At 40.6% G+C, this 25,000-nt stretch overlaps 1 protein-coding gene across 8 annotated transcripts in view; it reads left to right on the top strand.

The window, feature by feature from the left end:
• PTPRM (protein tyrosine phosphatase receptor type M) overlaps positions 1-25,000 on the top strand; it is a 4,358,319-nt gene that overhangs the window by 4,206,058 nt on the left and 127,261 nt on the right. For all 8 annotated transcript variants that reach the window (XM_044066519.1, XM_044066517.1, XM_044066518.1 and 5 more), the window contains one exon: positions 15,167-15,292. In XM_044066519.1, coding sequence (XP_043922454.1) covers positions 15,167-15,292 — 126 coding nt within the window. The remainder of the gene's footprint in view (positions 1-15,166; positions 15,293-25,000) is intronic.

Below are 25,000 nucleotides of genomic sequence, written 5' to 3' on the forward strand. Positions count from 1 at the left end.
ACCATGCTACACAGCAGGGTGAGAACTAGATGAGGGTGTTGTTTATCTGTACCATGCTACACAGCAGGGTGAGAACTAGATGCATGTTGTTTATCTGTACCATGCTACACAGCAGGGTGAGAACTAGATGTGCGTGTTTATCTGTGCCATGCTACACAGCAGGGTGAGAACTAGATGAGGGTGTTGTTTATCTGTACCATGCTACACAGCAGGGTGAGAACTAGATGAGGGTGTTGTTTATCTTTACCATGCTACACAGCAGGGTGAGAACTAGATGAGGGTGTTGTTTATCTGTACCATGCTACACAGCAGGGTGAGAACTAGATGCACGTGTTGTTTATCTGTGCCATGCTACACAGCAGGGTGAGAACTAGATGAGGGTTGTTTATCTGTACCATGCTACACAGCAGGGTGAGAACTAGATGAGGGTATTGTTTATCTGTACCATGCTACACAGCAGGGTGAGAACTAGATGCGCATGTTGTTTATCTGTGCCATGCTACACAGCAGGGTGAGAACTTGATGTGCGTGTTGTTTATCTGTGCCATGCTACACAGCAGGGTGAGAACTAGATGTGTGTGTTGTTTATCTGTACCATGCTACACAGCAGGGTGAGAACTAGATGAGGGTGTTGTTTATCTGTACCATGCTACACAGCAGGGTGAGAACTAGATGTGCGTGTTGTTTATCTGTGCCATGCTATACAACAGGGTACTACGAAACTATCAACAGCATGGCAACATTATAGCGCCCTCGGTGTAGGAGGTTTAATTGGATGAAGAGTCACTGGCGGAACCCGTTTCAGTAGTATTCCATGTCAGACAGAGGTGGGTTTGATAGTTAACGACACTTGCAAAGAGGCAGTGGCAGGTCCACAAGTATGGACCATGACAGGGGCAGCAAACAATATAATTAATGCATGCATTTGCATTTCCAGACTGTATATTGCAGGGAACTGACAGGTCATGCTGTGCCTATGATATTACCATACCCACACAGGCTTGGGGGTGGGGGGCAGAGCATATTCAACTTTTGAACAGGAAGGGTGGGTCAGAGGGACAATAGACAGCAATGCTACCTTAATTGAAAAGATTGCAGCAGGGAGATACAGTAGGTATGCACATAGCTACGAGATGTTGCATTGCATCATTCAGGGTCAGGGTGAACTTTCCATGTTGTGAACAGTGGTCAGGTTTGATGTGTAATCATATGGTGTTGGGGGCCATAAATGTCTACACCGCCGGTTGGTGTAGCACTCTGGAAGTGTATATAGGAACCCTGGTGTGTACCATCATGTTAAGAGATAATAGGTAGTAGATGGTCAATGTCCATGACCTCATTTGTGGCCACAGATATGCATTACATTCAGTAGGTCAGCAGGGGGATAGGATGGGATGGAACTGATAGAACTAGAGTGGATGGCCCAGTAAAGTATCCCCCCATTCAAGTTTGAGACCCATATGAAATGTTGTTTAGGAAACTGGAGGAAAACGTTAATACCATGCAGTCAGTCAAGGAATTTCTTTAGCCTCCCAACCACACATATAGATATTTCGTGAACTACCCATGTAAAAGTTTTGTTTCCTTTCAACCAGACCAAAAGCAAAATCAGAAATGGAAGAAAAGAAAGTTTACCAGAAAGTGGCTACTAACTAAACATGTCCTACAAGGACCAACTCAAAGCCCTGACAATATACTTAGTATCAGACTGCTAAGAGATGACCTGTGTCTGGCATGTATGGCATTCTCTGAGCAAGTACCAATAGATTTATTACACATCAGCAAGTCAAATGGCATCAGAAATACTTGGATCTAAACCTCTTCTGCAACTTCAACAGAATAGTTTGGAGGGACACATATATCTCACATAGGATACTACTGCTCTGGAACAGACTCCCTATCCACATAAAACAAAGTTGATCTCTGTCCATATTCAAACACTGCTTGGATCTATGGATGATAAACAGAAAATTTACCTCAGGACTGCCATCTGTACTACTAATGTACAGAGGCAACTCCTAAATCCTTTATCCCATGTATGTGCCCCCTGAAATTATCTCTGATATGATCCAGTTATTCTCATTAAGGGTGACGTATAATTATCGACCATAGGTTGAGTAAGACTTATGTTTAACAAAATAGGGCAGGTTAATTTGAGCACAAAAAGAGAAACTTTCTATGCTTGAAATGGCCCACAAGGGTAGCTAGCCTAGTACTTACCTATGAACCTATAAACTTCAGAGGAAGATTTGTAGTTCCCAATTCCAGGGCGCCATCAGGGGGCAGCTCTTAATCAGCAATCTCCCTATGCTCCACTTTCAACCCTCCCACCACCTTCAGAAAGGATAGGAGACAGCTTGTCCCTTTTATTCCCTCATTAGGTTCAAATCATGCAGGACAGTTGGCTAATAGATCTCATAATTTTAGGCTGCACAATAGTATTTTTACAAAAAAAAAAAATTCTGGGTACCCCCCTCCCCCACCCAAGTAGCAAAGGATCAGGTAAAACTGGCTTAGTCTCAAGTGCAAAATCTTTTGCCTCTGAGTTCTATAGAACCTCTACCAAAATTAGAAACAGGAGCAAGCTTCTACTCCAGATTTTTCCTAGTTCTAAGAAAGAAAAGGTCTTGGTGACCAGTTTTACATCTGTCAAGACTAAAGAAATCATTGTTCTTTTCAAAATTCTAAGTTCTAACCCTCCAGACATACCTTCCAGAAGCTCTTAGGGCCACCCTATATTTAAAGGATACCTAGCTTCATTTTTTCATAGCCCAGGAACATAGGTGGGAGGATGGCATAATGGTTAAGGTGTTTACCTTGTAGACGCAAAGTGCAGGGTTTGATTCTCACATGAGGTAATTGGCTATGCTTAAAATGGCCCACAAGGGCAGTTAGTCTCATACTAACCTAGGAAGTGTCTCAAGCAGTGGGTTCTCACTTCCAATTCTGTGCCTTGCCCTTTGGCTTGTCTACTCTTCCCAGAGTTTTTACCACTTGTTTGGCTCTACCTGGCATAATGCGTTAAGGTCTTTTCCTCCCACACACAAGGGACAAGGTTCAATCCTGACCTCTAGCCAATGCCTGCTCAACATTCACATGTTTTCTCTGTGTGTCTGTTGGATTTCCAACTCTCCACAACTCTAGAAAACACGCTGAGTATTTCTACCACCAACTCACCCAATAATGGAGGTGTAGGCAACAGCACAAACTCTCACTGGTGCCTATGGGGGGGGGGGAGTTGTATAGACCAACCACTTTGGGAAATACAGGAGACTGCATGCCATGTCAGGGTTAGCCACTCGATGGTGTGAAAAGTGTCTGTAGGTGATTGGATTGGGTTGACTAATGTTGCCAAATAGGCATGGGTATTTGCCAGTGATAAGTGGGTTGAGGAGCTAGCTTATTCCAACATATGCCAGGGACCCATGCTAAAAGTGGGAAAGGGTTTTATGTGCCCCTATTGGCCAGTATGTCCCCACCATAGAGCCCATTTGTCCTGGGCCAGTAAGCTACTGGCTGGCGAGTGCCCAGTTGCCCAGCTTGGTTTACCTGATATAGCTCTGTTGTGCAAAAGCTTGAAATAAAACCAATCAACCTCTCAAACATGAACTAAGAATTGCTACACTCAGTATAGGTTCATTGACAGGATACAGCTTGGAAGTGGATGATATGATGGTATGGAGGAGGCTGAACTTCCTATATATCCAGGAGACAAGATGGAAGGACAATGGAGCAAATCCACTTGGTTTGTGATCCAGAGTCTGCTACTCAGGAGGAGAACAGACTACAAATGGTGTGGGAACTGTGATAAGGGAAAGGCTCCAGAAGACAGTGAGGGATGTCATTAGAATTAGTGACAGACTTATGGCAATCAGACTCCAATGTAAGGATAGGGCACTATTTATAATCTGGGCTTATGCCCCACAGCAGGATTGTCATAGTGAGAAAAAGAGTGCATTCAGGCAGCAGATACGGGATCTACTACATAAAGCAGGACAACATCAATTGGTGTTGATAATGGGTGAGCTGGATGCACATATTGGGGCAGACAAAACAGAATATGATGATTGCTTGGGCCCACATGGATGGAGTAACAGGAATAAAGATGGAGAGGCCACTCTATTCTTCTGTCTGTCGAATGGCTTGATGTTGGGCGACACATGGTTAAGCAAGAGATTCAGTCCCAAGATCACATACAAGAGTGGCCAACATGCAAGTCAGCTAGACTTCCTTCTAGTAAGGAAAGGACACTGGGGTAAAATCAATGATTGCAAAGCCATCCCCAATGAAACAGTTGACCCACAACATAAACTACTGGTTGCCACAATCAGCTGCACCCAGTGGTCAGAGAATGCTGTAAGGTCAACAGACACCAGGCCAAAGACCTGGAACTTGACCAGAAAGAAAGTACAACAGTTCAAGAAATTACTCAAAGCTCTAGCACCCCAAGAAGAGGAGGAAATAGGTGGAGTTGAAAAAGAAGACTGGCAGCACCTCAAAACAGCATGTTTTAGGATGACAGAACAGCTATGGGGCCAAGCCAGGTATGGAAATAAGGTACATAAGGAAAGCTGGTGGTGGAATGCAGAAGTCCAGAAAGTCATCAAAAGAAAGAAGAAGTGCAAGAAAAATTGGGATGCAGAAAAGACAGACCAGGCTAAGAAGGAATACTAGTTGGCTAAAAATAGGCTAAGAGACAGGAGTTGCAATAGCAAAGAACAAGGCATCAGATACACTCTACCAGCTTCTGGTAAGTGACTGAGTGGATGGCACAAAGAAACTCTATCAGGTTCCAAGACAAATGCAGAAAGATAAAGAAGACAGTAAGACATCCTTCATAAGGGATGCCAGCAATAACATGCTCACCAGTCCACAGGGCATCAAAGCCAGATGGAAGGAGTACTTCCAGCAGCTTATGAAGGATGGAAATCCCACAGAAACTGCACTGCCCCAGACACAGCCTACGATGACTGAAGAAGAAGAGGAACTCAGCATAGAAGATGTAAGAACAGCAGTAAGGAAAATGAAGTTAAGGAAAGCAGCAGACTCAGATGAGGTCACAGCAGACTCAGATGAGGTCACAGCAGACTCAGATGAGGTCACAGCAGATATGATAAAGATGCTGGGTGAGCAAGGGGAGAAATGGCTCCTGAGGGTACTCATAGCAGTGTGGGGAGAAAGGTGTAACCCAGTGGACTGGAGAATAAGCATACTCATGCCAGTGTACAAGAACAAAGGGGACATCCACAACTGTGGGCAGTACAGAGGTATCAGACTCCTGTCACATTGTATGAAAGTTCTGGAGAGGGTGTCTGATAAATGAGTACACAAAGTGATAGAAAGTAAGATGGGAGCTCAGCAGTTTGGATTCAGATCAAGATACAACACAACTGACCCAATGTTTGCAGTGAGACAGACAGCTGAAAAGAATATAGAGGTGAGAAAAGAGCCCAACTCAGCATTCCTAGACTTGGAGAAAACATATTTCAAGGCCCAAAGAAAGCTGATTTGGGCAACTATGTAGTGATTCAAAGTCCCAGAAACATCAGTAAAATTGGGCTATGTACAAAGACCCAATTTCTCAAGTATCAACAGTGTTCGTTCTCACAGAGGGGTTCTCAGTGAGTGTGGGAGTGGGTGTGCATCAGGGTTCAGCTCTGAGCCCACTACTGTTTATACTGGTAATGGGCAGCATTAGGAAATAGGTCAGCAGGGACAGATTAGCAAAGCTGCTTTATGTAGATGATTACAAACAGAACTTCAGCAAAGGATATGGGAATAGAATGCAAAACTGAAGGCACATAGAATGAAACTAAGTACATATAAAACAGTTCTAGTGGTAGAAAATGTAGCCAATGAAAAGAAGCTGAGAAGTGAGATGGAATAGAACATAGTTGAACAGGTGGTTGAGGTGAAGTTAGGCCTGTATGAGGAGGTCAAAGAAGGGCTACAGCCAACTGTCACAGAGTGTCAGGGGTAGTGTATTACAAAACAATGCCAAGGCAAAAACTAAGGTGTACAAAACACTGGTGTGACCAGTACTACTGCATGATACAGAAACCTGAGCAGTAAAGGCAGTGAAGCTGAGGAAGACAGATGTGATGGAGATGAAGTGCCTGAGATGGGAGGTAGGACAGATGTAGAAATAATGACATCACAGCAGAAGGCAAAGTATCTCCAATTGCAGAGAAGATGAAGGAGAACAGATTACTGTGGTTCAGACACATGCAAGAAAGCAGAAGACAATTTGGTGAAAAGGATTTAGGACAAACAGAAAGAAGGCAAGAGCAAAAGTTGGCATCCAACAAAGAGGTGGATATATTGTGTGAGGGAAGACTGACAAAGAATATAGGAGAGTAGCATTGAACTGAGCGAGATGGCAACAGTTGACACAGCGCCCTGACCTTACAAAATGAGAAACAGGGGTTGATGATGGTGATGATGATTATAAATCCAGTAATTGCTTTCTGCAGGAGAAACAGCATCCACATTTACCAATACCTGAATGATTGGTTCATCCAGGTATATTCTCATCAGAAAATAAAGATATCCCTGCAGTTAATTATGGCCTATTTCTCCATGGGAGATCTTTCCCTGATTCTTCAAAAATCATATCTATACTACTCTTGAGCAAGGGTGTCTTTTTCGGAGAGTATCTGGACTCAAGTGTCAGATTACCCTGGCCAGGAAAAATCCTGTTCCTATCCCTAAACTTCAAGAAATTGGCAGAAGCAAAAAAAATCTCTAGAGAATTTCTCAGGATCCTAGTGTATATGGAATCCTGAATCCTGGTCATTATCCAGGCTGGATTCTACATGAGGAAGCTCCAGTTGTACCTGAAGAACTACTGATGCCAACACTACAATTCACAACAAAACCTTGTGTCCATGTGTAATGAGGTGAGGTATTGCCAGCTATGCCAGGAGAAGTAGGGTAGTGGAAGTTTAACATATGCCAGCATAGCTAGCTGGAGTTTTGGTAAAGAATTATATGCCATTTGCATATCAAACTGATTTGTACAGGTGCTTGTGTTGAAAATATTTTTGTAAAGCAGTTTGTGTTAAAAATGTACCAACAGTGGGTCCTGCTGGACAGAAAAGGATAATGGAAGAGAAGTGGTCAGTCTCAGTCCAGCTAACTTTGAAAAATAGACTGAAATTAAATTACCTGGTTTAGCGCATAAAGATTTATAGCTTCATAGGTAGGTACTAGGCTATTGGCCCAAGGGCCTAAGTAAGCCTAGCCAACAAGGTTCCCTGGCTTACGCCACCCAAGAAAATTAATTTCCTGTGCCCCTGTGGAGCAGAGCCACAGAAGTGATCCCTGGGGTGTAGTTCCTATTTCCCATCCACTCATCAAGATTTTTCTTGAAGAATGCTAATGAGGAACTTTGCTTGACATAGATGGGTAGCTTGTTCCAGAGTATAGGAAATCTCTGGGATAGGAATCTATCCCTCCAGCATGTCCTGTTTATTGTGGTGACAAGGTTTAGATCCCTAGAGCATGTAGCTTGGAGGGATTGGGATTTCTTTAGGTGTAGCATGTCCAACAGCTCCGGGTTTAACATAGTTTTATATGTTAGGCAGAGATCTCCTCGGAGTAGGCAATATGCTACAGAGTAAAGCTGGAGTTTTTTGAGACGATCAGTGTAGGGCATCTATTTGAGGCCAGTAATCCTCTTTGTGAGGTACTTCTGTGCCCTTTCCAGCTGCTGCAGATGTCTTGTGAGGTGCATTCCAAAAGGGGCATTGTACTCTATAATGGGTCTAATGAGTGCCGAGTAGAATGGAGCAATGACCTCTTTTTTCCTGGATGAGAACTCTTTTGTGATGATCTGTGCCACACAGAAGGATTTCCTGACTACTGTGATGATGTGATTATCAAAGTAGAGACTACTGTCCACCTGGGTCCCAAGTTCTCTTATCACACATTCGGCATTAAGTAGACTGCCGTTTATGTGGTAGTTCATGGGTACAGAGCTCTTACCAAAGGGGATGACAATGAACTTTTTGGCATTGAGCTTGAGGCCTTGCATCTGACACCAGGCATCTATCTCAGTGAGGTCCTTCTGTAGGATGTCCACATCATTTGGGGACTCGACTATGGCTCCTAATTTGCAGTCATCTGTGAACTTCATTAGCCAGAAGCTTTCTGTGTTAGTCTGTACTTCAGAGAAGTAGATACCAAACAGGAGAGGTCCCAGGACTGAACCCTGTGGTACTCCACTTGTCACTGGTTTGAAGTCAGATTTGAAGTCTGCAACTTTTACAGTGTGGGTTCTGTTAGTGAGCCAGTTGACAACCCATCTTGTGACATAGGGATTTATACCTAGTTTAGTGAGTTTAGCTATAATTCCAGAATGGAGGATGGTGTCAAAAGTCTTGGCGAGGTCAAGATAGGCTGTGTGAACCACCTTACCCTCATCTATGGCTTTGGTGACTGCCTCAAAGAAGTCGATCAGGTTCAGAAGGCATGATCTGCCTTTCACAAACTCGAACTGGGTGGGGTCCAGAGTTTGGAGGTTACCAATGTCTTTGTTTATGAGTTCCATGATGATACATTCCATGGCCTTGCAGACCAGGTTCGTCAGGCTAATAGGGCGATAGTTCCCAGGATCAGTGGTGGCTCCCCCTTTGTGGGGTGGGATAACTGTTGCTGTGTGCCATTCAGTGGGCACAAAGCCTGATGTGAGACTATGACTGAACATGGTGCTTAGGTGGGGAGCCAGTTCGTTCTGAAGTTCGTGTAAAACGCAGCCTGTGTTTCTGGTTTTAGAGAGTGCAGCTTTTACCTGCATAGATGTGATTACAGGGACTCTGCCTTCTTCCTGTATAGATATGGGTACTTTAGGGGGTGAGGGGGGTAACACTCTACCTATCTGCCAGGATGTTGGCAATATCAGTTGGTTCTGTAATTTTCATGCCGTTGTGCTGTACCTCAGAGCAGATCTGGGTGTTGCCATTGAGATTCTTGACATAGCTATACAATGCTTTGTGGTTGCCCTTAGAATCAGTGACAATTTTGTTTTCGTAGCTAGCTTTGGAGGATCTTATAAGGGATCTCAGCTTTTTACTGAGTGACCAGAGAGCTCCTCCACTCAGGGGATTTTACTCTGTTTTGCAACAGTTTCTTCCTTCTGTTGTAGAGTTTGTTTATGGCAGGGGACTACCAGATTGGCTTCCTTTTTTTGGAGGATAGTATCTTGGTTCTGTTTGGGATAACACGATCCATGCACTCGTGTAATTGCTTATAGGTTGCATTTGTGTAGGATTCAGCAGATGTAACTGTATTGTCCATCTGTATGGGTTTCATGAATTTCACCACTTCTGCCTTAAGAAGCATGAAGTTGGCTTTGGTTTCCTTAATGGTGGGTGGGGGCGGGATGCGGATATCTAGGGTGATTAGCTTATGGTCGGATCTGACCAACAAGAAGTTGACTTCAGGTGTGGAACACCGGTCACTCATGTTGGTAATGACTAGGTCTAGGATATTGTTGCCATGGTGGGGGTGCAGATAAGTTAATCCAGGGCATTGGAATTTATGAATTCCAGAAAGCGTTGAGCGAAGGAGTTGGTACATGAGTACTTTTCCCAGTTAATGGTGGGGTAGTTGAAATCACCCATTATTAGGGCATCTTATCTATCTTACAGTTCTGATTACAGCCAGACATGAAATGTCTGTGAAAACCAGGACTAGGAATCCTACTGTATTATCCTTAGGGGTGAACTAATTGCTATCGTGGAAGGGTGGAAGTTTTTGAAATGGTTTTATAGCTTCCAGATGCTGTAACACATCTTAGCAAAGCTGTATGTGTGTGTATGATGACACATATGTGTTACATTGTTGTTCATTTTCTAGTAAAGGGGGTAGTGTGAGAACCAGAGTCAGATGACCAGATGTATGTGATGTCATTCTGTAATCCAGCACTGAAATTATATTGTAATACTAGATGAGACAGAAGTTTCAGAATAGTCTGTTTTTGAAACCTGACAAAGAAGTACCACTTGCCTATGTCATAGGTTCATAGGTTCATAGGTTGGTACTAGGCTATCAGCCATAGGGCCTATACAAGCCTAGCCATAACAATTCCCTGGCTATTTCTTCCCACATTATTTACTTTCCTGGACCCCTGTCTAGCAGGGCGACTGACGTGATCCCTGGGGTGAATTTCCTTTCTCCCATCCAATCGTCAAGGTTCCTCTTGAAGAGGTCCAAAGAGGCACTCTGCTTGACATGTATGGGCAATCTATTCCAGAGTCTGGGGAGTCTCTGGGTCAGGAACCTATCCCTCCAGCATGTTTTGTTTATTGTGATGACAAGGTTTAGATCCCTGGAGCGTGTAGCTCTGAGGGATTGGGATTTCTTTAAGTGTAGCATGTCCAACAGCTCTGGGTTTGACATGGCCTTGTATGTTAAGCAGAGATCGCCTCTGAGTAGACGATATGCGACAGAGTATAGCTGGAGTTTTTTAAGGCGGTCAGCATAGGGCATCTGCTTTAGGCCTGTGATTCTTTTAGTGAGGTATTTCTGAGGCCTTTCCAGTTGTTGCAGATGTCTTGAGAGGTACATACCAAATGGGGCGTTGTATTCTATAATGGGTCTAATGAGGGATGAGTACAGTGGGACAATGACCTCCTTTTTTCTGGATGAAAAGCCCTTCGTGATGAGGTGTGCCACATAGAAGGATTTCCTGACTGTTGTGGCGATCTGGTTATCGAAGGTGAGACCACTGTCCACCTGTGTCCCTAAGTCTCTTATCACACTTTCTGTGTTTAGTGTACTGCCACCTATATGGTAATTCATGGATACATGTTTTTTCCCAAAGGGGATAGCAATACATTTCTTGGCAGTGAGCTTGAGCCCATGGCTCTGGCACCAAGCATCTGTTTCTGTAAGGCCCTTTTGTAGAGTATCCACATCATTTGGGGATTCAATAATGGCTCCTTGCCTTGCTTTAGTAAATAACTAGGGAATAGTAATTCTTTTGATCAGTCAGGAAAATATAGTGAGATTATTTAAATACTGTTTTTCTGTATCTGTGTGAATCTGTCCATCTGCGTTATTTTTAAAATTTCCTGTGATTGAAACTCTGATGTTTATTGCAAATAGATATTTAGTATTTTCATGTTCTTTTATTATTTATTATTGAATATATTTAAACTTTTCATTGTGGCTGGTGTTTTACAGAATAGTTTAGCCTTTGAGAGTACTTATATTTATTTTGTGACATTGTGGCCTCTCCTGAAAGCCTTGCTGTTTGGTCAACATTGTCATTGGTTGTTGTTGTGACTTTCGGCTTTTCCCAGTTAGGGTTCGCCACAGCGGAACTCCGGTCCGCTAATGATTGGCAGTTGATTTTTACGTACCGAGCTGCCAGCCCTGATGCACAACCTTCAACGAAGGTACGCCCATTCACGCATGTCTCCATGCAGAAGATGCTCTGAGAGTCGAACCTGACAGTGCATTGCCATTGGTATTACAATTAATTTCACTCTATAATTGGGAACCCTTGTAAGATCCTTAAAATAGCTGGCTAGTGGCAGTGAATCTACCTTCTAGTCTTGGCAGAGGGGGCATAGCTGGCAACTCTGTCCCAGCCTTTTCCAAGTGTGTATGTGTGAAAATCAAATCTCAAAGAGTATGTGTGTGTGTCAGCTTCTTGGAGCAGGGACACAGAACACTAGTTTCACAGAGTGGGTGGTGGAGGACTTGGCTTTAATCAGTCGGCTGAGGACTCAACTCTGCAGATGTGGTCAGTATGGCATCTTATTTGGGGCCTGGTGAGAAAGACAAAAGCCCAGCACCAGTACATGAGTGTGCTCCTTGTCTGCTCTTAAGGGAAATTGTACTTGGTGCAGAGAGCTGCATCTGAAAATACTGTGTGTATCTTTGATCCAAGTGAACGTCCCTCACCGGTGTCAGTAGTAAGGATTGAGGCTCCTTATTATTGACCCAGAGCAGGGATGTCACACCATATTCCCTTATATAAACAGGGAAAATGTGTTGTAGATTAAAAGCCATCTAGGTCAAAATGAAAGTCCCTTTTCAGTTGGAAGCAAGCCCCATGATCCTTACACCAGATGCTTTGTATCTAGCATGGGATGCAGGGGAGAAAAAGATCTAGGGCACTTGAGAAAAGAGACTAGTCACAAAATATATCAATATCAAAGAAAATGATGGCTGTACTGAGGACTCTATCAGCATTCTGAACCTAATGGCACTCAGGCCCTCTTATCATAAGAAGAGACCATACCACAGGGGGTGGTATATAAACACACCAGGAGGCATCCACTCATACCTGCTGTGCAGGCTAGCAGTGTACGTCTGGGAACTAGCACAAGGGAGGGGTGTTACTGTCCTGGCCTGGTACCTCCCAAGGCAGGAAAACCTCAAAGCAAACATACAGAGCAGAATTTGTGTGGACCCACGTTAGTGAATGTTAAAAGTGGGCATGTTTCTAGAACTGCTTCTCAGGTGGGCAGAGCTAGAAGTATGCCTTTATGCTTGGTATCAGAATGAACAAGTCAGAAAATTCTGCACAAGAGCTATGTAGAAGTGGGCATCAGGAAAGGATGCCTTCTCATTCCCATGAACATGTCTACTTTTTATGCCCTCAATTTCTGCCCATCAGAGACATGGGGGGGCCAGACCGTGGGAAGGGTGAGTGAATTTGCAATTTTCTATTCAGTTATCAAGGTTTCTTTTGAATAGGATCAATGATGAACTCTGTTTCATGTAGATGGGGAGCTTATTCGATACAGCGGGGATCCTTTGAGAGACATATCAGTCTCTCTGGCATGTTCTATTTATGTTGCAGGCAAAGTTCAAGTCCTTGGATCTAGTATTTCTGGTGCTTTCTTTTGTAGATGTGCAAGAGATCCATCAGAACTGGATCTAAGGATACCTTCTATGCTCGGCATAGATCGCCTCTCAGTAACCTGTAAGTAACTGAATACAGACATAGGGCCTTAAGGCAATCTGTGTAGGACAGGTTATTCATACCATGGAGTGTCCTGAAAAAGAAGTTTCGAGGGCATGCCAACCGTTGCAAGTGTCCAATTACATACATGACAAAGGAGGATTGTACTCAATGACAGCTCTGAGTAGACTGATATTGTAACTTCCTCGGACTGGATGCCATTCCCTTCATATGAGTTTGAATGATTTTCTTATTGCCTTGGCTACATGTTTGTCGAATGCAGGATTACTGTCTACATATGTTTCCATATCTGTAGCTAGTGGGTCAGCTCTTAGGGGTGTTTTATTGATTAAGTAATTAGCTTGGGTTTGACATGAACCTAGCCATCACCAAATGCATTTTACCCCCTCCTCCAACACAGTTTTTTTTCTTTTGAGATGCACACTGTCATTATATTCCCTGTTTATCTATATACTCATATTGTTTTCCCTTGTCCTAATGTCCTCTCGGATATATATCTTCAGGTTCTTGAAATTTTCCTTTAAACTCCTCTATCTCCTTTTACCATCAACCAGTTGCATCCCTGTTTTCTTTCATTTTCCCTGGATGGCCTCCAGGACTGTACAGAGTGCTACAGATATGGCCTTGCATTGCCACATGGCATGGCAGAACCTGTATGCACCTCCTGGAGTGATTCCCCCTTAATACACAGACAGACGTCCTATTGTGCATATCTTTTAGATCCCACTATCCCTATCTTTACATGTCATATGCATTAAATTTTCTGTGCACCCAGGATTGTTAAATGAGCACTTTACTAGCCAGCACTGAACCTCAATTACCATTAATCTCCCCATTCCCCAAGACCATTGACATCTGTTCTCAGACTCCCTGTCTTTTGTCACTTCCTGTCAAGTATTGTGACTTACATGAACATATTTATGTTTCTGTCTATGTGCAATGTGTTGCCCAGGACATACAACTGTCCACCAGTTTGTTTGACAGTCCATGCCTGCAGATTGATGATCATCTCCTTAACTCTGTAGCCTTCTGAATAGCAGCTGTCAACAAAGCAACATTCCACTTGAGCTGCTACTACTGCCACAATGTGGTTCCCACCTAGACGATAGTAGAAGCAGCAACTTGCAACTCTGTTCATACCTTTGCAGGAAGTAAAAACAACCATCTGAGTGAAATAATTATCTGGGAATGCAGAAGAAAATGCTGGCAGAAGCTGGACACATACCTTTCCATTTACGTCATTGTTTATCATGCATCTCCACGTGTTAACATTCATTTTATATCCATTTCCACTTCCAGGTTCTCCAGTCATCCCCTATGAAGTGTGTTAGTATCAGTGGCTGGTATTCTGAGGCTCTACTAGTGGCAGGGTAATCACTCTCCTGCAGTGCTACTGTCCTGCCTTTCAGATACGTGTGACTTTTCCCCCTTTACCTGTGCCCTGTGCCCTGTGCCCTCTTCCTTCTCCATTGCCAACTAATTTTCTACCCACTTCATCTTCACTCATACTACTCCACCCTCTCTTATCTTGGTCAATAGTCTTCAAAGATGGACTTATAAACTTGCTGAACATCAAAAAGTCCACACCTACTACTTCTATTCTATATCCTCCTCTCTGGCCACCATTAGAAAAGCAGAAACAATTTTGCCTGGTATGATCTTTTGACTGTGAAGCTTTGCTGAGCTGTCCCTAGTTGTACACCTAATCAGCCTAACCCTTAAGATCCTGCCCCTCATCTTATTGGCTGTGAATGTGAGGCTGAGCCAACTGATGTTTCCTGAGTTACTCCACACCCCCCTTTTGTGACAATACTTAACTCTTCATAAGCCCAGAGATACATGTTTTGTGGACATTTTGTACCAGTCTACCCCTGTCTCCCAATACTTCTTGTTGACTTTTGAGAACTATCCCTCGTTAGGATGTTAACTATATAATGACCACATCCTAGGTGCTTCTGTTTCTGTCAACATGTTTTTCCCCTAAACCTATCAATCGTTTCACATCAGTATGTACTATTTCCACTAGTTAATACTCTACAGTATTTATTTTTTACTGCAAAGACAGTCAGAAGTTCTGCCATTTATAAGCAGTATTTTATAATAATGATTAAATATGTCACTAACTGCTTAAATTGCAAAAAAAGAATTCCTTTCCACAGTCATTTTTACTCTAATCTGGTCATCTTGTTTTCTATGCATTCAAAACTAACTTTTTCCTCTTAACAGCTATGTCCTCAGTACTGGCCAGAGAATGGTGTGCATCGCCATGGTCCAATCCAGGTGGAGTTTGTATCAGCTGACTTAGAAGAGGACATAATTAGCCGCATATTTCGAATTTACAATGCATCCAGGGTAAGAGATTAATGCTGATATCTGTAATTTTTGTAAGAGCAATAAAAAATAATGCAACATATTTTATTAATTTTCTGTGCATGTCTTATGTCATATTATTAGCTACTTTTAAGTTTGAAAATGCAAAATGCATGTTGCAATACTGGTCCTGTCATCTGCAAATAAGCTATGTTAGCCAGCAGAGGGCAGTAGGGCACAAGGACAGTGATGATGGTAGTCTGGCCCTGATAAAACTAATGCAGTTCTGCACTGCTGACAACTCAATAAAAGATTGCATAATACTACAATGAAGTATTGTTTGCAAAGTTCCTAACAGACCTTGTACAGGGAATAGACTATGCATACAGTGAAAGAAGCAAGCAGACAAAACACAGACCTGCGGTTTATTTATTTACTTACTAATTTTACTTATTTATTGTTAGCCAGGCAAGTGGATTGGTCCAAGGATCATTATATGACTCAGGCCAAACAGGCAAAGACAAGTTAGGTTAATCTAACAGAAAAAAAAGTATAATGCTAAAAAACTGAAAACCATGCCTTGAAACAGTTACATGACATGATTATAATAATCGTCTAAAAGATAGTTAAAATTATAAATGTATCTCTGGTCAACACTTTTATAAGTCACAAACATTTTAAAGTACATGAAGGTAGATTACAAGATAAGGACTCCATATTAGAACAATATAACCTTCTGTCATATAAACAATAAACTTGTAAATAACAGGTCATGATATGTTTACATTTGAAAAGTTAAATCAGCTGGGCTGTGTGGTACCTCCACGCATCAGAGTGAAAATACAGAATATGTTGATGTTTGGGTAATATATGATGGTTGTGATGTTATGTTTAGCTAGAATTACTGTAGCAGTCACACTTAAACCTGTCAGATATGTTTTAGTCGCTTATATGTGAACTCTGTAGTTCTTGAGGTTGTGTGTTCCAGGATGCAGAAGAAATTTTATAATATACGTTTTGGATGATGTCAAGGCATACTGGTATATGTAGTTGGATTCCTGACTGGTTCCAGAGCTTGTATGAGATGTTTCTAGTGTGCAGTTTGTTTTATGTGGTGGGCAAGAGTTTTCTTTCAGATCTTTGAAAAAAAGTATTATGAAGGAGCATTACTCCAGCCTCTACTGACAACCACTTAGGTCTTTGTATGGTCTTGCAATGATTTTATTTTTGTTGGCTGAATAAATACATTTTAATATACAGTAAATACAACACAAAAAATATAATAAAGAAAATTAGAAGTGACTATGCTTACCTTGCTGGCTCCATTACTGAAGGTAGGAGACAGAGGGATAAAGTGACGAATAGTTTATTGGGTCAGATTCAATGTAAATTAAAAAGTAAAATTACCAAGCTTTCAGCTTATTTAAGCCCCTTTCCTGAAGTTATGTGTTAGTCTAGCTGCAGGAGATGATCACATGCTGTTCAAAACCTAAAGCAAACTAGTAATCCTATGTCGGTGCAAAAATATGGAAAGCTAAAAAGAACACAGTCTACACAATCTAGTTGGTATATGCAGCAAATCTCAATAAGTTGCTGCATTCTTTCCACTCATTTTCCCATCTATTGCCCATAGTCTTCTGTAAGTTTATTTTTCAGCATTTGTTCTAGTAGAATGTCACAGGATGCTGCATACCTCTCCATGTCATGACATTTTCATCATGTTGGTCTTGTTGCTTAACCAATAAAGGTAATCACAGTAGCTAGCCTAATATCATGAGTCAAGGTATCTACCTATGCAGCTAAATACCTCATTTAATGATTAGTTTGAGGAAAGGAGTAATCTGTCACAAGTCTAATAACTTCTCTGCCCCAGTGTATGAGGTTGTGTGGGGGCTATGGAATGACCTTGAACTTAGGAAACACCCTCTAGTGGAGACTGGAAGAAATGCACCTGAAGATAAAAAAAACTGACGGTCCATACAAGCAGTAATCAGCATGCGTAAGAACATGCATGTCCTGGGTCTTACATGCCTAAAGAACCATAATAAGGGGAAATAATGGGTAAAAGATCCTAAAAAAGTGTTTCCTTGCTCACTGTGATTGCATTAGGTCCTGGACACTGCAGGCAAATAGACAAGATACTTAGCTATCTTGCTGTTTAAGTGAGGAGAATTCCTTCCCCATGAAACGAAAATCATCTTTCCGTAGCAGCCTTTTATTCCACGAGCTAAAATACTGAAATCAGCATAATGTAAGTATGGATGCATCATATGTGTGTTATATTATCTGTATTATAAAATGTAATGACAAGTGAAACAGAGCGTAGGCATGAAGCCACATAAAATCCTACACAAAGGAAACATGAGACAGAATTTATGACAGATAATCCACAAGAAAGCAATAATCTGCCCCAGACATTGTTATGGTGTTGTAGAAATATTAACATATTAAAAACGCAACAGCTAATACATAGACTGGATGCAGAACCAATTGATCTATAAAATGTAGCAAATGGAGGAAGGAATTATGAACAAGAAAAACAACAGAGCAGCTTGATTTTATTAAATAAACATTAAATAATAGGTGGACTGCATGAAGTACACAAAAGCAATTCCTGAAGTAGTAGCTGCAGAGACAATGGAGGGCATGTGTTCTGCCATTTTCATCAGGTCCCATATCATGAGAAGGCATCTGCTACCAAGTAACAACACCCCTGCTGTAGACTTTAACTATGTGAGTCATTTTGCTAAACAGTGTGTGCAAGATATACATGCTTCCTGAATACTGTACCTACTATGAGATATACATACTTCCTTAACAGAGCACCCACTGCGAGGCATATGTTTCCTGAACATTGCAACACTGTGAGACATGCATAATTACTGAATAGAGCACCCATTGTAATGTACACATATTTACTCAATAGCACACCCAATATGAGGCATCCATACTTCCTGAATAGAGCACCTACTTTAACGTATGCATACTACCCGAATAGTGTACCCACTGTAACATATACATACCTCCTGAATAGTGTACCCTCTGTGAGGTATACATACCTCCTGAATAGCATATTCTCTATGAGGTACACATACTTCATAAATAGATTATCCACTGTAAGGTATAACTGAATAGTGTACCCACTGTGAGATATACTTACCACCTGAATAGTGTACCCACTGTGAGGTATACATAATTCCTGAACAGTGTGCCTACTGTGAGGTATACATACTTCCTGAACAGTGTACCCATTGTAAGGTATACATGCCTCCTGAATAGTCTACCCACTGTGAGGTATACATACTTCCTGAATAGTCTAACCACTGTAAGGTATGCATACTGCCCGAATAATCTATCCACTGTGAGTTATATATACTTTCTAATTGTGTACCCACTGTGAGGTATACACACTTCCTGAATAGTGTACTCACTGTGAGGTATGCATACTTCCTGAATATTGTACCCATTGTGAGGTATGTATAGTGTACTTACTTTGAAGAATGCGTATATCCTGAATACTGTACCATCTATAAGGTATGCATACTTCCTGAATAGTGTACCCACTGTGAGATATACATGCTTCCTGAATAGGGTACTCACTGTGAGGTATGCATATTTCTTAGATAGTGTACCCACTGCAAGGTATGCATATGACCTGAATAGTGTACACACTGTGAGGTATACATACTTCCTGAATTATGTATCCACTGTGAGATATGCAGACTACCTGAATAGTCTACCCACTGTAATGAATACAAATTTCCTGAATAGTATGCCCACTGTGAGGTATGCATACTTCCTGAATAGTGTACACACTATGAGGAATGCATACTTCCTGAATAGTGTACCAGCTGTAGGGTATGCAGACTTCCTGAATAGTGTACCCACATAGAGGTATACATACTTCATGAAAAGTGTACCCACTGTGAGGTATGCAGACTACCTGAATAGTGTACCCACTGTGAGGTATACATACTTCCTGAGTAGTGTACGCACTGTGAGGTATACATATTTCTTAAAAAGTGCACCCACTGTAAGGTATACATACTACCTGAGTAGCATTCATACTGTGAGGTGTACATACTTCCTGAATACTGTACCCACTGTGAGGTATGCAGACTACCTGAATATTGTATCCACTGTGAGGTACGTATACTTCCTAAATAGTGTACTCCCTGTGAGATACACATACTTCCTGAATAGTGCATCCACTGTAAGGTATACCTGAAAAGTGTGCCCAATGTCAGATATAAATACTTCCTGAATAGAGTACCCACTGTGAGTTATACATACTTTCTGACTAGTGTACCCTCTGTACCACTATAAGGTACACCTGAATAGTGTACCCACTGTGAGGTATGCATACTACCTGAATAGTGGACCCTCTGTGAGGTATACATGCTACCTGAATAAGGTATCCACTGTAAGGTATACATGAATAGTTTACTAACTGTGAGATATAAATACTACCTGAATAGTGTATCCACTGTGAGGTATACATAATTTCTGAATAGTGCACCCACTGTAAGGTATACACGCTGCGGGAATAGTGTAACCACTGTAGGATATGCATATGTCCTGAATAGTATACCCACTTTAAGGTGTACATACTTTCTGAATACTGTACCCATTGTGAGGTATACATATGCATCTCCTTTAAATGGTCGACGTACCAGAATGTTAATTCCTATAGCAACGAGAAGAAATCAGTATTGATTTACAACAGCAAACTCCCAGAATGGTGAATTTCCAGGAAACTAAACACATGCCACCACTGATGAACTTTGCCCTTGTCTCCACTGTAGTGCGATCTCAGAGCTGGTATGTTTAGGTAAGAGGGGGTGCAGCCCCCACATGTCTGGGTGTGGGGGGGGTAAATCCCCCACTCCAATGGGTTTTATTTATGTATTATTTTGTTTTTTCCACTATGGTGGGTTTAATTTATGTTTTATGGTGTTTCTGGGAAATTAACCACTTGGCCACCACTGATGAAAATAAAATAATATGTTAATTAAACCCGCCATAGTGGAAAAAACAAAATAATACATAAATAAAACTCACTGGTGTGGGGGGCTTCACTCCCCACACACACTCTCTTATGTGGGGGCCTGTGCCCCCACAACCCCCCACTTAAATATACCAACTTCGAGATAGAACTACAGTGGAGACAGGACAACAGTCAGTGTTGGCCAATTAGTTAGTTTACCGGAGGTGAAATTCACTATTCTGGGAGTTCACTGCTGTAAATTATCACTGTTTTTGTCTCGTTGTTATAGGAGTCGACGTTCTGGTAAGTCAACCATTTAAAGTAGAACCATACATACTTCCTGAATAGTGCACCCACTGTGAGAATATGTACTTCCTGAATAGTGTATCCACTGTAAGGTATGCATACTACCTAAATAGTGTACCCACTGTGAGGTATACATATTTCCTGAATAGTGTACCCACTGTGAGGCATGCATACTTCCTGAATCATACACCTACTGTGAGGTATACATACTTCCTAAATAGTCTAACCACTGTAAGTTATGCATACCACCCAAATAGTGTATGCACTGTGAGGTATATATGCTTCCTGAACTGTGTAACCACTATGAAGTATGCATACTTCCTGAAAGTGTACCCACTATAAGGTATGCATCTTTCCTGATCAGCATACCCACTGTGAGGTATAGATACTTTATGAGGGGTGTATCCACTGTGAGGAATGCATACTTCCTGAATAGAATACCCACTGTAAGGTATGCTTACTTCCGGAATAGTGTACCCCATGTGAGGTACACATATTTCTTAAATAGTGTGCCCACTGTAAGGTATGTATACTTGCTGAATAGTGTGCCCACTATGATGTGTGCAGACTACCTGAACAGTGTAACCACTATATGGCATACATACTTCCTGAATAGTGTACCCACTGTGAGATATACATATTTCTTGAATAGTGTACCCACTCTAAGTATTTACCTTCCTGGTAATGGTTCCTTCCTGGTTTTCTACAGCTCCTGCACCAGACAGGAATTTCAGTCTGGACCTGTTGGTATACAGATTCCAACTGACTTACTAAACCTAAATAATCCCCCTGCTTTTCATTACAGTTCTGTCCAGGATGCACATGTTTAAGAGCAGAGTTACTGACTCCTGTTGTAATTAGAGGCATAAGAAAGTAGCTGCTCAGCTGTTCTTTGCCCTTATTGTATATAACCCCCTTTCCTAGGCTCCTCTATCTGGATTTACACTCTTAAGGATGAGCCTTGGCATGCTGAAAACATCGAATATCGGTGATTTGGTCATCCCAATCCAATGTAAAATGAGAAAAAGGAGCTTGATAATGATGATCACATTATTTTGGCAGTCTGCCTTTATGTGCTACACATTTACATATAAATGTACTGTTAAGGTGTCGCTACTCATTTACAAGTGTATATAAATGTACTGTTAAGGTATCACTACTTATTTACATGTGTATATAAATGTACTGTTAAGGTGTCGCTACTCATTTACATATATATAAATGTACTGTTAAGGTATCACTACTTATTTACATGTGTATATAAATGTACTGTTAAGGTGTCTGCCTCTGCATGAGATACTTCTATGCTACTCATTTACATGTACATAAATGTACTGTTAAGGTATCACTACTTATTTACATGTGTATATAAATGTACTGTTAAGGTGTCGCTACTCATTTACATATATATAAATGTACTGTTAAGGTATCTCTACTTATTTACATGTATATAAATGTACTGTTAAGGTGTCGCTACTCATTTACATATATATAAATGTACTGTTAAGGTATCACTACTTATTTACATGTATATAAATGTACTGTTAAGGTGTCACTACTCATTTACATGTGTATATAAATGTACTGTTAAGGTGTCGCTACTCATTTACATGTATATAAATGTACTGTTAAGGTGTCGCTACTCATTTACATGTATATAAATGTACTGTTAAGGTGTCGCTACTCATTTACATATATATAAATGTACTGTTAAAGTGTTGCTACTAATTTACATATAAATGTACTGTTAAGGTGTCACTACTCATTTACATGTGTATATAAATGTACTGTTAAGGTGTCGCTACTCATTTACATGTGTATATAAATGTACTGTTAAGGTGTCGCTACTCATTTACATATATATAAATGTACTGTTAAGGTGTCGTTACTCATTTACATGTGTATATAAATGTACTGTTAAAGTGTTGCTACTAATTTACATATAAATGTACTGTTAAGGTGTCACTACTCATTTACATGTGTATATAAATGTACTGTTAAGGTGTCGCTACTCATTTACATGTGTTTATAAATGTACTGTTATGGTGTCACTACTCATTTACATATATATAAATGTACTGTTAATGTGTCGTTACTCATTTACATATATATAAATGTACTGTTAAGGTATCACTACTTATTTACATGTGTTTATAAATGTACTGTTAAGGTGTCGCTACTCATTTACATATATATAAATGTACTGTTAAGGTGTCTGCCTCTGCATGAGATACTTCTATGCTACTCATTTACATGTATATAAATGTACTGTTAAGGTATCACTACTTATTTACATGTGTATATAAATGTACTGTTAAGGTATCACTACTTATTTACATGTGTTTATAAATGTACTGTTAAGGTGTCACTACTCATTTACATGTATATAAATGTACTGTTAAGGTGTTGCTACTCATTTACATATATATAAATGTACTGTTAAGGTATCACTACTTATTTACATGTGTTTATAAATGTACTGTTAAGGTGTTGCTACTCATTTACATATATATAAATGTACTGTTAAGGTATCACTACTTATTTACATGTGTATATAAATGTACTGTTAAGGTGTCACTACTCATTTACATGTATATAAATGTACTGTTAAGATGTCGCTAGTCATTTACATGTATATAAATGTACTGTTAAGGTATCACTACTTATTTACATGTGTTTATAAATGTACTGTTAAGGTGTTGCTACTCATTTACATATATATAAATGTACTGTTAAGGTGTCTGCCTCTGCATGAGATACTTCTATGCTACTCATTTACATGTATATAAATGTACTGTTAAGGTAACACTACTTATTTACATGTGTATATAAATGTACTGTTAAGGTGTCGCTACTCATTTACATGTATATAAATGTACTGTTAAGATGTCGCTAGTCATTTACATGTATATAAATGTACTGTTAAGGTGTCGCTACTCATTTACATGTATATAAATGTACTGTTAAGGTGTCGCTACTTATTTACATATATATAAATGTACTGTTAAGGTGTCTGCCTCTGCATGAGATACTTCTATGCTACTCATTTACATGTATATAAATGTACTGTTAAGGTGTCTGCCTCTGCATGAGATACTTCTATGCTACTCATTTACATGTATATAAATGTACTGTTAAGGTGTCGCTACTCATTTACATGTGTATATAAATGTACTGTTAAGGTGTCGCTACTCATTTACATGTATATAAATGTACTGTTAAGGTGTCGCTACTCATTTACATGTGTATATAAATGTACTGTTAAGGTGTCGCTACTCATTTACATGTGTATAAATGCACTGTTCAGGTGTTGCTACTCATTTACATGTATATAAATGTACTGTTAAGGTGTCGCTACTCATTTACATGTGTATATAAATCTACTGTTAAGGTGTCTGCCTCTGCATGAGATACTTCTATGCTACTCATTTACATGTATATAACTGTACTGTTCAGGTGTCGCTACTCATTTACATGTATATAAATGTACTGTTAAGGTGTCGCTACTCATTTACATATATATATAAATGTACTGTTAAGGTGTCGCTACTCATTTACATGTATATAAATGTACTGTTAAGTTGTCGCTACTCATTTACATATGTATATAAATGAACTGTTAAGGTGTCGCTAGTCATTTACATATATATAAATGTACTGTTAAGGTGTTTGCCTCTGCATGAGATACTTCTGTGCTGCTCATTTACATGTATATAAATGTACTGTTATAGTCTACTAACAGGCTGTAGCTGCGCAGATAGTGTCGGGTAGGTGTATGCTTGTGAGTTTGTATTACAAGAGTTTGTGTTGTTAGAGTACTCATTGCAGTCAGGTTTTGGTACTGTCTCAGCTGACCAGATTGTGCCAGTAAACATTTAAAGTCAGGTTTCAGTGCTGTATGTGCTGACCATACTGTAGTTTTTTTTCTGCCTTGCCACATGCTACATCCCTGGTACAATGTCCTGCTTGTATGCTCTGCCACATGCTTTACATTGTGCACTACATCCCTGTTACAATGTTACCATGCATGCTATCCTGTTTGCATGCTCTGCTACATGCTTTTTATTTTGTGGTACATCCCTAGAACAATGTTACCATGCATGCTGTTCAATTCAGTTGGTAGGTTTATCAGTTTGGCATTTCCTAAAAAAGTAACTATGGGGTTTGAAAAGGTCTTTTCCAATATCCAAAAGCATAGAGGGGATAAGTGTAGATCATCCCTGGCAAAACAGTGTGGTATGTCAACCATGTTCTACCAGGCTGTCAAATACTGTACCCCTCTGGACGGACACCAGAAGCTAAGCCAACTGTTAAAATCAATCATTTTCTGTTGATAATGTGTTATCATCCTTGTAGTAGGTAGTATGCTGCTCAGTGCTAGGCTCATACCTGCCTGAGACACATAATCAGTGATCTCATTCATGTCTCGCTTCATATAGACAAAGGAGGTATGTCTC

This window comes from Protopterus annectens, chromosome 3.part1 (assembly GCF_019279795.1).
Source record: "Protopterus annectens isolate FY-2018-M chromosome 3.part1, PAN1.0, whole genome shotgun sequence".
NCBI classification, from domain to species: domain Eukaryota; kingdom Metazoa; phylum Chordata; order Ceratodontiformes; family Protopteridae; genus Protopterus; species Protopterus annectens.